Source organism: Emydura macquarii, unplaced genomic scaffold, assembly GCF_026122565.2.
Source record: "Emydura macquarii macquarii isolate MOO-44397 ecotype Brisbane River unplaced genomic scaffold, CSIRO-AGI_Emac_v2 contig_2205, whole genome shotgun sequence".
Classification (NCBI taxonomy): Eukaryota; Metazoa; Chordata; order Testudines; family Chelidae; genus Emydura; species Emydura macquarii.
In genome coordinates this window covers 23,327,526-23,345,613 of record NW_027132342.1, presented here as the reverse complement: position 1 = coordinate 23,345,613, position 18,088 = coordinate 23,327,526, and the positions used below count along the sequence as shown (strand labels likewise).

The 18,088-nt window shown below is 40.5% G+C and overlaps 1 protein-coding gene across 3 annotated transcripts in view; it reads right to left on the bottom strand.

Annotated features, from left to right (window-relative positions):
• The window catches only part of ANKS1B (ankyrin repeat and sterile alpha motif domain containing 1B), a 736,922-nt gene that overhangs the window by 626,636 nt on the left and 92,198 nt on the right, over positions 1 to 18,088 (bottom strand). For all 3 annotated transcript variants that reach the window (XM_067559741.1, XM_067559742.1, XM_067559740.1), the window contains exons 2-3: positions 16,930 to 17,010; positions 4,633 to 4,789 (exon numbers count right to left, since the gene is read on the bottom strand). In XM_067559741.1, coding sequence (XP_067415842.1) covers positions 4,633 to 4,789; positions 16,930 to 17,010 — 238 coding nt within the window. The remainder of the gene's footprint in view (positions 1 to 4,632; positions 4,790 to 16,929; positions 17,011 to 18,088) is intronic.

Below are 18,088 nucleotides of genomic sequence, written 5' to 3'. Positions count from 1 at the left end.
ACAAATCTGGATCTCTCATTCGCCAGTCAATCTACTGCCAAATTATAGCTTAAACATTTTCAGCGTTCTACATCAGTTCAGTTTAAACATTTTCCATTTTGCAGTATCAACCCTCTTACTTTTTGTAACACAATCTACATACCATTCACATTAGCTAAAATATATCTATTTAAATAATGCCTTCACTAATCTTAATTATATATTATTTGTCCTACAGTAATTGATCTATGTTTATTTTGGAGAGTAATCAGTCTACATTTCCCTCTCCCCCATGATTGTCATTCAATTGTTGGCCTCCTTAAGACACAGTTTTACATAACTGGAACAGCAGGGGGCATTCAGAGCTTAAGATGCTGGATATGCTTACATGATATAAGCAGATTACATTTGAAGTCTGTAGCAAATACTTTTGCTCATTTACAATACCATATCTGAAATCCATTAATTGATGTTTTGTGTATATAATACTATTATGTAGGACATGCTGCTGTACATCATTTGCTGTACATCATTAATTCTTGCTCTGTCCTTTAATATTGTATTCTTTTCTAAACCATTTATTTTACATAAAATTCCAATAAATTATGTGACAAGTAAGAATATGTTACAAAAGTAATGTTAACCATTTTTAATCATGGGCAAAATTATCCCTTTGTGCAGAAAAACCCAGGGAAAAGTATGCAAACCATGCAAAAAGTGACTTGGAGTGGGTGTGTGAGATATGATGGCCGAGAAGTGGCAGAGAATATGGCTATAAAACAAGGAAGCTTAATGCATTAGCTGTCAGGAGAGCAAAGTGTTTGATCTCATTTAAACTATTAATTGCAAGCAAAATCTTTGAGAGATTTCCCATCATTTTTAGGGTGAGTGGCTCAAAATTCTAGATTCCACTTGATCTCAGACAACCAGTAGATGACAGAACTGAATACATAAGAAGAATTGTTAGCAGCCAAGAAGTGAATGGGACTTTGGGACTTCTACCACCATTCCAACCAAGGAATCCTTGAAGGAGACACTGGAATCCAAGATTAAATCTGTAATTGTTTTCCGGGACGTGACTACAAAATCCACTTGACAGGTCAGATAACCCTGTTTCTGTAAATTCCTGAAGGAGTTGCTGATAGCTAGCCAGCTCAGGTCACAACCTCAAAGAAGTGTTAATTGTACCCATTCACTTGTGTGTGTGGATAGCAAAGAGGTATTATGTGGGTTGGTAGACATAAATCCATTCACTGGTGTTCATAAGAAATCAAGGAAAATGTTGATAGTATTGTTTTCATCTGTCTGCATCCTGTACTTAATTAACCTTAAGATCAAAGATATGTATACACTACATGAAACTAATGAATATTATCTGTATTGTCTTCACTTATCTATCCCTGTTATAATGAATGGCTGGCAATTACCTTATGTAAATCAGTGTAACTTGATTACTTGAGTATGCATGGAAAATAGAAGGTTAACTTCAAAGGATAGGTCATTGTGTATCCCACAATGGGAAGTCTATGGACACATCCTGTGCTAGGAACATCTACCAAACTGTTTTCAGATGGTCTTCCTGTGAGCAAGATCTATAAAATACTGGATCCTGGAAGCAATTCTGCATCTCCGGACTGGTTGGATTCTGACAGGGGGAACCTTATGCGATTGAACAGAGGACCCCAAAATTATTTTGGGAAACCTGAGGAACTTATGGAAAGGAAACAGACATTACATCTCTGCATCATTTAGACTACAATACTGATTCCCCTGCAATGTATTTTATCTGCTTTAGCCTCTCAATAATTCTATCTCCTTTTTTCTTAGCTAATAAATCTATAGTTTAGTTACCAAAAGATTGGCTACAGCATTATCTTTGATGAGACCTGAAGTATACCTTGACCTGGGGGTAAATGACTGGCCATCTGGGGTTGGAAGTAACCTAATCTGTGGTGAATTTGGTTTTAATAACCTTTCATCATAAAGTCCAGTTTATCTGGGTGGTAAAAAGGGAATGGAATGCCTAAGTGGACTGTCTGTGACTCCATGTTAAAACTAATATAGTGATACAGAAGTACGCTTTTATTACTGGATTCTAATGATAGAATATATCACTATTTGAAGGTATCTGCCCTATTTTCTGATAGTCTGTCCTGAGTTTGGCATTCTTAGCTGTGTGCCACTCCAGGCATTGTGACAGCTACATCTTCTGAACAATCTTAGCACAGGAAGGCTTGTCAGCCATGAAGATAAATACTTTCTACATAAAATTTCAGGCATAGGAGTGAACTGGGCAAGCTTTTTCTTGCTTTTCCACCCCCAGGAACATGTGTGGCTCTGAAAGATCCAGTTTCTCCTCTGGCCTTCTAAGTCTCATAGGTTCAGACATTCCTCAAACCATTTTCCCAGTCTTCATTTAAGATTCCTTGCTAAATCAGCAAGCTGCACCTCAGGCTCAATCTAACACCTTCACCTTCCTGAGATGAAAACTGGGAAGGTTGATGGCACAACAAAGCAACAAGACTTTGGGACTGCCAAAGCCTTGGCACTTGTACTCATGGATTTCGTTTTAGGAGCTGCGGCAAATAATTATCTGGATAAAGTTACAGAAGTTTCCAGGGACGCTCTTAGCCACACTCTTAGGATTTTTCTTTGGAGGATAGAAAAAAGACTTTTAAAAAGCATAAGCCTTCATGAAGCCTTTATTATTCCACCTAATGACTGCTGGCAGTAGGGACATAGACTGAAAGGGGATGACAACACTTATCTCATCTTCTGATCTTTCAGGGAGGGCCTCTTCTCCAGCAAGTCAGTTCTTCTTGCCTTCGTGCCAGCTAACAGGGATGGTTTGCCTTTTAGCAGGAACCTGCACAGCCTCTGTAAGACCAGCAGCTACTCATTATTCCTATGTGCACTGGCAGCAGCTCCTGGCAAATTATTACTTCAGGAAGCAGAGACTGTGCTTTTTCTTCAAATTTAGTGTACATCTGGTAAAAACTTTTCTAGCATGAAAAATTTTCATTTGGTTTGATTTTCTGGAATGAAAAATTTAATAACCAATTAAATGTAATTTTTATTTCATTCAGATATTGAGAGAAAAGGAGGAAACTTCCCTTCCCCTCCAAAAGACATGCAATTTTTCAGTTTGAAGCAAATTGAAATTTTTCATTTAGTTCATTTTTAAAGTTTTTCATTAAAAAAATGAAAAAACCCACAAAATTTCTAATGAAATAAAAAGTTTCCATTTCTTTCTAATTTTTTCATGCAAAATACATATCTTTTTCAACCAGCCCTACTTCTTAAAATGTTCTGAGAAAGAACTCAGGAGCTATAAGGAAGCCTGAGAAGTCTCTTCAAGATGGTGGCCAGATATAGCCATAGAGGTAGCCTTGCTTATTTCTTGCATAGAGGCAGCACTCAAACTGCAGAAGAGTACATCACATTGACAATGTGATAATCCTGTAACTCAACCGGTCTTATCCTTGTCAGGTGCTGGTTCCAGGTAGTCAGGTCTTGTGGTTGGAACAGAGGTTGAAGCCAGACATGGGGTCAGGACCAGTCCAAGGGCAGTGCTGGAACTAGAGTCCAAGAACAGGCTAGGGTCAAAACTGAAATCAGAGTCCATAGACAAAGCCAAATCAATATCGTAGCTGAAGTCCAAATGCAGGCCAAAGGTCAAAGATAGATGGACAGAGTCCAAGGGTCTGGGGGTCAGGAGGCAGATGTAGGGCTGGAATAGGTCTATAACAGAACTGGAGCACGATCAGAATAAGGCATGGACAAAGCTAGAATGGGCCTAGGCAAGGCTGGGGCAGGAACAGGAACCAGTTGCTGAGTAAGCTGGGAGTAGAGAGTCTGTTACACTGCAAGGCACTGGGAGGATTCCTGGTCAGATAACGCCATTACACAGACTAATTTACAGCTTAGGTGGGTTTGGGGAAATACCTGAGCCGGGGTCAGATGACCTGGGCTCTGCTCAAGGATAGGCTGCTGTCTGGCTACTTATCCCACAAGTGTAACTATTATGAAACATGCAGAACAGCCACAGAGGGTCTTACAGCAGCTACATAATCAATTAATAGCCTTTTGAATAGACCATGCCCCTTAATTGTTATATTATCCATATCTCTTTTGCCAGCATTTGCCATGCAGCAGAAGAGATGGATCATTTAGCCCGTTACTCATAGATATATGCCTGCCATATTTGTTTTAATATATATTTGCACAATAATTTGTTTTATGTTACATTCCAAATATTCCAGATATATAGGAAAATATTGCAATTTACTGCATAAAAGTCATTTTAACTGGAAGTAAATATGTTCTACAATGAGTATGTTGCTTATTGTACTTGATTGTACAAGTGTACTGTGAAAGCTAAAGTTATGCCTTCAAAAGAACTCTAGAAACAAATAACAAAGTCTCAATCTTCCTTAAATACAATTTCTTTAGTGCCTGTGCCCAATAGAGAAGAAAATATATTCTGCACATGAAACTTGGAAGACTTTACCAAAACCAAAAATAAGTAGCTAGAGCATTAAATTTAATGGAAAACAGACATATTTTGCTGACTCTGGTTGTAACTGTGTCAAACCTAAACAATACTTACTTTTATTTTCTGATGACATAAACAAAGATTTTTAATCACTTCACCTGTTCATTCACTCTGGAGTGTGATGGCCCATGATGGATGAGAATCTTCACAATATCTACATCTCCTTTCCAAGCAGCCAAGTGTATAGGAAAATAGCCTTTATTATCTGCCACATTAGTTGATGCTTCATACTGAAGTAATTTGAGAACTATATCCCTGGAAAACAAGGGAGAGGGAGGGGAAAAAGCTAAAAATTGAGAGGACAGCTTGTTTTATAAAGTTCATGCACATTGTCAAAATGTTTATTCTTAATAACAGAAGAGCCATATCCCACAGTTATTCATGCAAAACTACTGAAATTAATTTATCTAAAAATGGAATACAGACCGCAAAACATAGCCCAAAATATTATATATGACTGAATTTCATGTTTGTTCTTTATTTTAATGACTGAATAAAGGAGTTACTTACTGACAGTAACTTTGGTTCTTTTAATGTATTGCCTCCACAGAGGCAAACTGTAAGTCATATGAGTCTATCCATGTGGTCACCGAACCTTTTTAAACAGGAGCTGGCATTAAGAGGGCACATGCATATCCCTCCAGATTTACGTTCCACAGAATGAAAGTATACATATCTTACGCCCTTAGTTCCTCTCCCCCTTCAGAAGTCTTGCTATGAGTTGAGTTCTGAAGCACAGCCAGGAGGGAGAGTCAATGTGGGTCTGTAAAAGCAGTTCATTTAGAGTACAAGAGTACTGTTGGGAAGTAACCCCTTTTTCTTCCTCATGACATTGCCTCCACAGAGTCCCATAGCAAGAGATCATCTAACAATAACATACTTAGGTATTTACTAATCTGCCTGGAAATCCTGTTTTCATTTTTGGCTTCTTACTTTCCATCTCCCAAGATCAATGAGGAATAAAAACTATATTATTTTTTCATCTATATCTGATTCCTGTAAGCACTTTTAAATTGTATTTTATAGGGATTTACCATACTTTATAATAAGAGATTAAACAGAAGGTGCTTTATTAAGCCACTGATTTTTAAGCAAAATTCCATATTGATTTCAACAGGAAGTTCTGCTTAAAAATGATAGAAATGTATGAGCTACAATTAGCACGTATGCTAGAAAATAAATCAATTGTGTCTTACCTGTAAATTTGTCTTCTCATCTTCTGTCACCCCTAAATAATTAATAAATTAACCAGACCCATCAGCTAGTAGAGGCAGTACTGGACAAGCAAACACTGGCTCTTTGAGAGCTGGCATGTACCAAAAACATTAGGAGTATTTTCAAATTAGACTACAAAAACATTATTTAATGCATTAAGAACTTAGGCCTTGACTAAAAATACAGGCAAAAGTAAAGCCTGAAGAAATAGCTGTGGTCCCTAAATCTGTCCTAAACACTACAGTATGGACAGTGGCATACTGTTGGAGAGACTGGACAAAAGAGGGAGAAAGCCTACCGATGATTGAAGCACACCCCTATCTTGCTACTGAAAGAGCATTGCTGCCTTCAGAAGAAGACATGACAAATCTAGCACAGGGAGACCAAATAAGGACTATGCATTCCAATGGACCATTGCATGTTTCTTGAGTGGTACCTTATGCTAGGCTTTACCTACCACTGAGGTCAAACGGTGAAAAAAAGGCCACAGTCAGCAAGGTTAGCCCCACTAGCTTTTTTGCTCCAAAAGTGTGGAACCAAGAAACACGTTCAATCATTGCTGTGTTTCAACTCCTTCCTGGTGGAAGCAAATGACTGAATGGTGTGGCTTATGTGGGCTCTTAAACAGCCAACGCTTTGACTTCCAACAAAAACGTACCTTGAACTCCTCAAGAGGCTGGTAGGCGTACTTAACCTAGGAATTGTCCTTCAGGACCACAGTAGAACCAGTTGATTGAGAAAATATAACACAAACTATATTGTTTAAAGGGTAGCAGACTGTAGTAGTAAAATGAAACATAGCAGATAATGAATGGAGTATGCAGTGTAGCAAGGTGATGTGGCCTTCCTTGGAGCCTGGGCCCGAGGAAGGGTCGCGACGCCCCCGCTGGACAGAACAAGACCCTAGAGACCAAATACCCTGGAAGCAGAGGGGCGGAGCCAGGACAGGAAAGGGAAACATAAAAGGCCGGCCTAGCAGCTCAGTCAGGGGAAAGCTGCTGCTCGAGACAGACATGTTTTCCCAGAGGCTGCGGTCTGTGCCTGACCCAGGCCCTGAGGCTGTGCAGAGCAACCGCCCCACTGACCGGAGCCTCCAAAGCCTGCCCGGGCCGCCGGGGCCGAGTGACTGGAGAGGGCACCGGGCCCGAGTGACTGGGAAGGTTCGACAGGCCCTAATAGCTGGGAAGAACTACCCGAGTCTACTGAGTAGGAGAAACCCCCTGAGGCCAGCCCTGGCCTGGAGGAGCTGCCCAATGTCGGGGACCGACTGGAGCTGCCTGAGCCTGGTGTACCAGAGGACCCCCTGGAACCCTATGACCTGGAGGAGTTGCCCTCCACTGATGACCCCAAGGAGTTTCTGGACCTGCCACCGGTTGATGGGGAGGGACTCGTGCGGCTCCCGCTTGTCGTATACCCCAGCAACCTGGAGGAAGCCCCCTGGCTATAGATACCTGGGGACAGGGTGGGAGGAAGTAGCCCAAAGACAGCCGGCAGTAGAGTGGCTGAGAGTGTAACTAAACCAGTCAGCGTGTTGCAGCTGGTCCCCGTTGACCCGGTGGCAAACCACTTTGCCACTGATAGGGCCCTGGGCTGGGTTCCCCCCTTCCCTAACCATGCCGGGAGTGTTTGGTTTCCTCTGAACTTGCCTACCAGAGGATACCGAGCTTTGCCAGCCCCGTCTGCCTGCAAGGCCGGGGGCTCTAGACTATTCTACCTGCCTCGCTTGCTTGAGGGCCAGGGACTATTGATTGCTTCACCAGCCTTGCCCGTCTTGAGGGCCAGGGTCTGTAAACTGCTTACCTGACCCGCCCGCTTAAGGGCTGGGGGCTACTGACTACTTCACCAGCTCTGCCTGGCTTGAGGGCCAGGGGCTGTAAACTGATTATCTGCCCTGCTCTGCCTGAGGGCCAGGGGCTACAGACTGTGTGACTAGCCCGCCCCGCCTGGGGGCCGGGGCTAAAGGCTCATAACACTGCGAGCTTCTTCCCCTTAGAACCAGGCGCTGTGGCTTTCCTCGGAGCTGGGCATGTCGCCAGCCTACATGCAGCAATTGGGATTAGGTCCAATATTTATTCTATAAACAAAATATTTTGATCAAAATACAACTCAGATGGAGTAGTAAATAAATATTTTATACTTTTGTTTTCTCCAAATTAGATGAACCAGCAAACGATGTAGAACAATGAAATCAAAATTCAGAGACAGCTAGAGTGGTTATGAGTATGGATATCCCAGGAGTTGCAGTTTAGGTAGATATAAATTAATGAGGTCTAAGGAGCAAAAGCTGCCTAAAGAGTATACTTTTAACTGAACACAGAACAAGTAAAAGACCTGGGAGTGATAACAAACATAATCAAGAATGATTTCAAACAGAAAATAGGGACATACAATAGAAATACTGGAAGATCATAAATGACATATTAAAGGAATGTATTATATCATCCCCTGAATGACTTATTAAACTACTAGTAGGCTGAAGTACACAATGATGAACATTGGCAATAAAAAAAAATAATTGGTGAGATATAAAAGGCATAGAACAGAACAAAGATAGAAGTGATAGAATCAACTGGACAAAAAGTGTAATTAGAATAGTTCTGGATTTTATTTTATTGTGTTTTTCATGCTCTATGTACCCCATGGCACTTTACAAAGCACTGAGTTTACCACTGATACGGCAGTGATTCTGAGGTCAAACACAGCATCCATAATGTATTCACTGGTAAATAATCACTATGTCCTGGCCAACATTTCTTCTTTTACTAAAACAGACTTTCATGTTCAAGGTTGTTTGTTATCTTCCACTCTTTCAAAAAATACCACAGTAACCTTAACTTCCTACTGACATCTATCAAAAATGTAAAGAATGGATGTCTTTTTAACAGCTCATTTGAACAATATTTACTGTGGATGCCATGAAACTGAAAGGATAAAAGTTGTTTTGACAGGACACAAGAATCAGAGATCATGGACTAAAGCGAAAAAATAGCTTTAAAGGAGTTTAAGAGAAATGTTCTATATAAATGTGAATAACCACATTAAAGCAACGTTAAAAGTACACATTTAAAATCACAAACAAACAAGCACAATCAGAAAATGCCAAAATTAAGACTCCCGTAACAATATTGACTAGGCTCCATTGTGCATACTGTATATTTTATAGTAAGTAGTAATTTATTATAATCTACAATGTTAACCAGAAAAAAGCAGGAATAAACAATGCAATATATCTGCAATACAGCCAATTAATGTTGCTGTAAAAAATGCTGTTATTTTAATTTCCTGACTATTTGTGATTTTGATTTGCAACCCTAACATTTTAATGTACCTTTTTCATTTAATTTCATTTAATGTTTTTGGCTGGAGTCCTTTTTTAAGAGGTTTATATTGTTGCAACTCTTTTGTTACAACACAGAGAGATATTTCCTTTTTTTAAAAAAAAATAGTAAAATCTGAATATTTGTAAAATCTGAATATTTGTAAAATACTATTTAATGCAACAGTAGGCAGATATCCTGAAATCACAGGATCTTCAAAAAAAATTGCATTTTTGTTTTGTTTTCTGTCCCTGATGATAAGGCAGGCAGTGTTTTTGGACTATTTTGAAACCTGTGTGTTTTAGTGTGATATTTACAATTTCCCTCATTAAATTTTTCCAGGTCCTGCTTTGCCCATCCCTTTACTCAGGGAAGTAGCTGTCCTCCTGCCTGTCAAAATAGGTAGGATAAATGTACAGTGTGATCTCACAGAGTGGTGATGGGGAGACTGAGACTTCATTAGGTGTTCCTAAATCTTACCAAATTATATGAGCATGCTTGGAATTGATTTTGAAGTCAGTTGGAGTTGAGCGTGCTCTGCACCTGCCAGAAGGTACTTATACCTCATAGGCTTGTGCCCTATGTCCACACCAACTTTCAAATATTAAATTCTAGCCATTTTTGCTGTAATTCTATTTTTTAAAAAGTGTAATCCTGTCTAAATCATCAATGGTAGCAGAGTTAGGCCAGCAAAGAGCATGTTTGAAAATAATATCCTAAGTACTTAAAGAAAAAATAGTGTAAGATATTTAAACACTAACCAAATAGATAATGTAAATAGACCTAAAGAGGCCACCTGTCCTCCCTATGTTCCAGAATGCTAACATGTTACTATGATTAGCCTCAAGTCTGTGGCTGGTTCTGGATATCATAGCAACATTTATGATTCTGCTCAGATTTTCTCTTTTTAAAGTAGTAAGGTGATGGTTTGTGTTCAGTAGTTTCATATTTTCTGAAACATTCAAAACCAAACTGAAACACTGGACAGTTTTTGCAAGCTAAACCTTGGTCTTTTGACATCTGGGAATACATAGTTGCACAAGGAATAAATCATAAGAAAAAGGCCCATGATGTTTCTGTTTTTTCAAAGAGACAGAATTTAGTGGGCTACATTAATCACTTTGGGCTTATTCCAGGGAGATAAATTACATTAATTGACTATTCTGAATCTAGCTCAAGGAGTGAAATTTAGAGGGCTCACAATACTGACCTTAGCATTATTTGCTCTTGTCTGTTAAGTGCTAATTTTATTTCTAAAGTATGGACTGTAAGATGAATATTATCTACAGTAATATTAGAGAAATGGCAGTTTTGGATAATACAATTTAACATACATAATAAATATTCTGTCTTTCCTATGTTACTTCACCTGTCTGCAGTCAAGAGCATAACTATTTGTGACTAAATAAACTAGGAATACAATTATCCTGGGTCTATGTTGTTCTATTTAGCGTCTGATCCAAAACCGGTTGAAGTCAATGCAAGTCTCTCCATTAACTTCAATAGGCTTTGGATCACGCCCTTATCTCCAGTCTTGATGTCCAAATCTTTCTCAAACTATGAAAAGACAAGACAGTATTAATATTCCCAATTTAGAAATGGGGTAACCAAGGCAGAGGCTAAGAAATTTGTTCAAAGTCAAATATGACAGTGGAAGAATCATAACAGAATCCAGAACTCTGATTCTGACTCTCATTTCCCTGTTCTAACTGTTAGATCACAATACTGCCTCATTAGTGCCAATCACATGGTCTCAGAAATTCTGTAAATATGCCTCTTGGAAAAGGAGTTTAATTCAAATATTTTTGGTAAGTCAATTTATTAGACTGTTGTCACCCATGTTAAGATGAATATGTTACTTACCTTATACACTAACTGAAGTTCTTTGAGAGTGGGTGCTCCACTTAGGTGCACATGTGCCTTTGATTTGAGACTTTGGTAGGACTGCCCATTCAGTTTGCACATGTGCCCTTGCTATCTTTGTGCACCATAGCGAAAGTATATAGAGCAGTGTCAGACGAACTGTCCTCAGGTCTGTTAGGGAATGTTTATGAGTTCATGTAAATATGTTTAAAATAGTTCCCAATGTTGTAAATAGGCCCGACAAGACCAGACTCCATATTGGATTTACTATCCAAGATGGAGTCAAATAAGATCAGCATAAGCAGGGATGCTTGGTAGAATGCCAGGGAGGGCAAGTCTGCCCAGCGATGGACAAAAAGGCGGGAAAACCTAGAGGATTTAGTGCCGTGTGCACTAAATCAGGGGGTCATGTGCACTGACCCGGTGGGCAGTGTGCATAAATTGGTGCCGTGTGCACAGAGACAGTGCCGTGTGCATACTGTAAAGGCAGAAGAATCCCAGCCTATGATTGGGTAAGAACCGAAGAAATCAGAAAGCATATAAGGACACTCAGCACCCTAGAGGTTTGCTGCCCATCCAATTGGCAGTGTGGGGAGGGTGCGCTTGATCTGTGAGAACAGCCTGTACCAAGGAAGAGAAGCAGACGACATTAGACCTGGGACTGAAGCAGATGCTTGACCAGATTGAGACCAATGCTCGGTGGTCCAAGTGAAGACCAATTGTGAGACTAAGAGACTTTTGGGGAACCAAGGGTTTGATTTGTGGTTGTGGGACCTGGGGTTCATCCCCATTTGTTTGTTTTCTTGACGTTAGTGGTTTTGTTAAGTTGCCACACAATAAATTGTCATTTTGTTTTGGAAACTTCAGCAGTGTGACTCTTGCAATCCATCCCCGGTGATAGATCCAGTCGTCAGGGTAAAGTCCCGAAAGATTCCCCATAACAGGTCTTTATTTACTGCGAAGTCCACAAGGCAAAGACATTGAAGCAATGGGAAAGGAGAGTGAGTGGTGGATCATCCATAGGGACACATATCTCAAAGAATTTCAGTTACTGTACAAGGTAAGTAACTTCTTCTTAAAGTATTGTCCCTAATGGTGCTCTGCTTCAGATGACTCCCAAACAGTATGCTCTAAAGAGGTGGGTGCTTCAGAGCCAGACCTAAGACTGACTGGAAACTGTGGAACCACAGAGGACACATACCTTAGAGGTGTGAACTACAGCATATTTGTTAGAAAAGGTGTGAACTGAAGCCCATGTGGCAGTTTTGCATATTTCTGCAATTGAAACATTCTTTGATAAGGCTGAAGAAGTAGACTATGATCTAGTGGAGTGTGATATGACCCAAGAAGGAGGTTGGATATTAGCAGCTTTGTAACAAGAGAGGATATATTGAGAGACCCACTTAAAAAGTCTCCAGATCAAGAAAGGAGTTCCACTAACTCTATGTGCAAAAAAAACAAACAATCTGGGGGAGGTCCTAAAGAGTTTAGTCCTTTCCAAATAAAAAGCTAATCTCTTCTGACATCTAAAGTATGAAGAGAAGGTTTTGTCTTTAGTTTGGTGAGGTTTGGGGGAGAAAACCAGCAGCTGAGTGACCTGGTTAATGTAGAAGTCAGTAGTGACCTTAGGTGAAAAGTAAGGGTGCTTTATTTATAATAGGTGGTATACAGATGGTCAGTCATTAAAGCTCCTAGTTCTCCAATTCTCCTACCACAGATAATAGCCACTATGAATCCAGTTTTCCTAGAGAGATGTAGAAGAGAGCCAGTGGTTCAAAAGGAGGCCTTATCATGGAACTGAAGAACAAGTTTAAATCCCACACTAGCGTCTAACATGCAGTAAAAGGTTTGATAATTCTTCAATAAATCATGAAGTGGTGGGGTGAGCAAAGACTGAGCGTCCTTTGACCATGGAGTGGAAAGCTGTAATTACCTCTAGATAAACTCTAACAGAGTACGAGTGATGACCCAAGCCCCCTCTTGAACAAAATTTCCTACTGGAAGCAGTGGCAAAGAGGTCTAATTCCTGAAGACCCCAGATAAGGACAGGAGCACCTCCAGAACTTTTTCACACGATATGCACAATGCATGGTGCCTGTGGAGGGAGGTCCAACCCAAAGTTTCTTCTCCAACCAAACTCCTGTGTAGAGTTAGGAAACAAAATTGAGTCACCCACTGAGACCTATCACTGGACCTTTACCAAAAAACTCTGGTGTCTGTCCCTCTCCAGGGGTGCCTGGCACCCTTCTCACAGCCAGCTACCACTTATGGGCACTCACTACAGCTCTCCATATTCGTAACAAATCTAGAGGCTGTTGCTGAATGAATCCTGTGGGAAGAGCAGAGATCCTGTTTTTAGGAAGTCTTATCTTTGTCCATGTGATGGGTGGAGACCCCTTGAGTCCCCACCAGACCATAGTTTGGGTTGCTTCCCTTCCCTTGCTTGGAGTATACAAGAGTATCCTAAATAGTTCCAGGTAGTCTATATTTTGCAGGGTTGGCTGTGAAGCCCGCATATTGTAGGATCCTTAATACTGCTCTTAAATACTGCAGGTGCTCTCGTCATGTCGGCTCTACATGACAATGTCATGCTGCAGCATACTGATGATGACTGAAGATTTCATTCATAAGCTGCTGGAGAGTCGCCGCAGCCCCATGGAGTCCAAAATTGCATGGTCTCAAATTGGAAATGCCCAAAGGGGGTTAAGAAAGTATTTTTCTCTTGTGAGGATATAGATAAAGGGATTTGCCAGTAATCCTTTTTCAGATTGATAATATTCAGATACTTTGCCAGTCCCAGATGCTCTAATAATTCGTCTACCCTTGGCAATGGTAGGCTTCAAATTTCGAGATAGTGTTAACTTTCCTAAAATCAATGCAAAACCAAACTGAACCGTCCGGTTTGGGAACCAGAACTGTGAGGCTCTTCCATTCACTTTTGGACTCCCTAATTACCCCCAATATCCCACGTCACTCGTACTTCTTGGATTGTGTCCCATGTCCTCTGTGGTAAGGGCCAAGAGTTCTCCCTGATCTGTTGGCCCAGGATGGCTTCTCAGTCATGTTAAATTAACTGCATTCTCCCTGGAGGAGGGGTGAAATACAGTAGCAAAATCCTCAGTCAATTGGAGGCATTGTTTCCTCTGTATAGGAGCAAGCCCCTCATTCCCAAATGCTAGTGTTGGGTCTTGGCCAATGGGTACTTGGAGCACTAATTCATGCTCCATAGTGAAGGGAGTTATTAACAGGGCTTCTTGTGTCTTCCAAGGTTTAAGAAGATTCACATGGTACATTTTGGTTTCCTTCTTTCTGCCTGGTATTTTTATCTCATAGTCTACTAGTCCTACCAGCCAAATGACTTTAAATGAACCCTACTACCAGGCCATTAAATTTTTCTCTACTGAGGGAAGCAATAAAAAGACCCTATCACAAAGGTAAAAAGCCCATAGTTGCACCCTTCAATTATAATTCTGCTCCAGTGCATGTTGGGCCTTTCTTAAATTTTCTCTGGAGAAAATCTTTATGTCCCGGAGTAGTGTCCTTACTTGTAAGATGGGTTGGGTCGCGCTTAACAGACCTCTGTCTTGTTCCTCCTAGCCCTCTCATAGCCAGTCCAAAATTCCCCAAGCATGGTGGCCATAAAGTAACTCGAACCCCATGGGAGAACCCATAGAGGCCTTTCGGACATCCCTTATGGCAAACAGGAACTGTGGGAATAGCTGGTCCCAGTGCATGGGGTTCATAACTAACAAAGCATCTCAACATTCCCTTTGGAGATTTTTTAAGTTGCTCCACTAGGCCATCTGTCTGTGGGTAGTACACCAAAGTTTTCGGAAACTTGACCTTCAGCAGAGTGCATAATTCGCACATCAGCTGGAGGATGGAGTTAGTATCTTGATCTGTTAGCATTTCCCAGGGAAATCCCAAGCATGAGAAGAGCTTCAGGAACTCTGGGGCTACTGATGTAGCTTTCGCTTAGTGAAGGTGAACAGCTTCTGGATACCTGGCTGCATAGTCAACAATTACTAATATGTACTGGTGTCCAGATGCATTCCTTTACAAGGTTCTGACCATTTCTATTTCGATTCTTTCAAAGAGTGTCTCAGTCAAGGACAAAGGGACTAAGGGAGCCTTGGTAGTCCCTTTGTCACTGTACAGTTAGTACTCTGGGAAAGAGGAACAGTATTCTCGCAACACCTGATGCACACCTGGCCAATAGAATTGGACTAGTACCCATGACAGTGTTTTCTTCCTTCCCAGATGTCCAGTGCATGGGATGTCATATGTGTGCTGTAATGTCCAGAGATATTTGTGCAACACCTACAGTTGTCTCTTTACTACCCCAAATTGAAGATCTCTTTTCAGTTTGGTACAGATGCTCTTTCTCAAACACAAAGCGTTCATACTGCTTGACCTTCTGAGGCTCCATTACTTCCCCATTTACGGAGGCCAACTGGTCATGTGCACAGCTCAATATAAGTCAATCCTCTGTTCCTGAACAAAATTCCCATCCTGGGAGTTGATTACCTCTTCCTCCCTTGCAGGGCTGATGACAATGTTGCTTCTGATGTTCTCTCCTCAGAGTCTTCTAACTTCCCAAGGTCTTCCCAACTTCATCAGGCTTTGGGGCTCATTCTGCAATGATTGATTCGGATTCCCGTTCACTGCGTGGGCCTGTTAGTTAATGACTTGCCAAAAAATGGCCAATCCAGTTTATGAGTATAGAGTAGGCCAATTTCTCAGTTCAATTTCTCAGTGCTACAGTTACCACCTTGGTACATGTCCCCAGGGTCGGTCGTAAACATTGGCTGGAGTGACTTTTCACATCACCCTGTATACACTGAAGGTGAATCAAAATTTTAAGGGTGCCATCATCTCCTACTAAGGAGGCTTGGACCATTAATTACTGTCTGACTACAGGTGGAGTCCAAGAGTCCTTCCTTTGGACCATTACTGGCACCGTCAATCTGGAGAGAGCCCTTTTCAACACGTGGGTTTCTGCAATCCAGCCCTGGGCATACTCACATTCCATAAAATGGCATTCTTTCTTGATGTATCCTGTCTGCCCACAGGATTAGCATATTACTGGGGCGGCGCTGACAGAATCTTTCCTAGCTTGGGTTGAACTCAGCCATGGAGTAGTGGCCAGCCCTCCTTCTGTAGGTCCTATTTCAGTTGCTTGAGATGACTGGTGGTTCTACTGGTGATCTCATGTCTGACCATCTAGTGGTGAGTCAGACCATCTTGGAGGACATCCCTGAGGGTGGACCCCTTAGAATGTGTGTTACTGACTGGAAATTGCCCTCTCAGGTCTTTCTCAAGTCTGACCAGTGTGATGTAAAGGACCTTGGGAATTCTGGCTCTAGCAACCTTTCAGCCTCTAGAAAGCTCTCCATTAACTGCACTGCATCTGAGAAGGTCCCTGGGTGGTGCCATAATACTCACTCCTGGCAACTTAGGCAATGCTTAAAACCTTTGGATTCAGACATAACCCAAGAGAGGAAAATAATTTCTTTCAAAAGAAGGAGAAATCCCTCAGGGAGTTGGTGGGGGAGACCTCAAACAAGAGGAGGCATGAGAGGGAGATAAAAGTTATCTTGAAAAAAATCCCCTCAAACACTAACAAAAAATAAAACTAAGGAGGCCGATATCTACCTAATTACTAAATTAGAGGGGGAAAACTAGCTCTAAAAGCAGACTTGTAAAGAAGTTGGCACTACAAGTTGCTCCATCTGAGGCTGAAGCAGTTGAGAAGGAACTGAGCGCGGTTTATCTGACACTGCCCTGTATACACTTGATATGGGGCATAAGGATAGTTAGGGTACAGGTGAGGACCAAATGGACACTGCTACCAAAATTGTCTGATCAAAGTCACCTGGGGCATATGAACACCTGAAATGGAACCCACAGGGACAATACTTGAAGAAGTTAGTGTTATGCTACATGCTTTAAGTTTACTCAGAGAAATACAGCCATAAATATTGGGCACATGGCACTTACTTGTGTCCATTTAAAGCTGCGTGATGTAAAGCAGTGTAACCCGAACTGTCTGTGCAGTTTATATTTGGGCCTCGCCAGATGCTGCAAATAAAACACAATTGTAAAGTTATTGTTTGTAATGGCAAACAAAAATGTTTGAAGATAGGTGAAAATATAATATGAATGTAAAGATTCATGCAATATAAGTGGCTAATATATCAGGCACAAGATATCTAGAAATGCCCTGTACATGGAAAGTGACATACTGATGTTAAAGTCATTTATTTCTAAAAATTATTTTGCATATGTTCATCTTATAGAAATCATGAACTTCATGTAGGGTAATTCTTAAAAATTAATGACTATTCTGTAATTTCAGTCAGATCTCTTCTTCCAGCAATAAGCTTCTTTTAAAGTAGGAAAATATTATTGTAAAACTACGAGTCATTATAGTACTTGAAACTACTGTCAATTCATTTTTTTAATTGATTACATTTCAAGCTGACTATGTCCCTTTAAACTATGGAAGTATTTAGAACTATATTACTTTATCCAATATAGACTTTTAAAAAATTAACATTTTAACTTTCAGAACATGGAATCATGAGATTTGAGCAGCAGTCCTGGTTCACATCAAGTATGAACATAATTATCAGCCTTCATAGACAAACAATATTCTTCCTTTACTTCCTACCTAGGTAATTATGCGCTGTGTTTTCAAAGAAAATGGTCTGAAGCAATTCAGTTTAAAAAATAAATTCTGCATTACTGAAGTTTGCTATGATCAAAGTCACCAAACATGGCTGCAGAAATGGCTAATTGTGTCCAGCAGATTTTTTTAAAATACTCCTATATTGTCTGTATTTGTTGTCTAGAGATTACCTATTTCCATATTTTAGTCTTTTTTCAGTATTTGTTCCTGAATGATTAGTTAGTTCAGAATTATAAATAATTGTATTTTTCCATGAGAAATGTCATAGCCATTCTGTATAAATGGCACCATACGTCATGAACCGTTTGTTCCTATGAAGTGCTGAGTACTTTGCCTCCCACTGAAATCAATAGCAATTGAGGACACTAAGTCTCTTGCAGGTTCAGGCTTTAAATGTCTTCTTGGATGTTATTATAAAGCAAAATCTATTTCTTGGTCTTTCAAGAATTATAAAGCCGTTTTTCAATT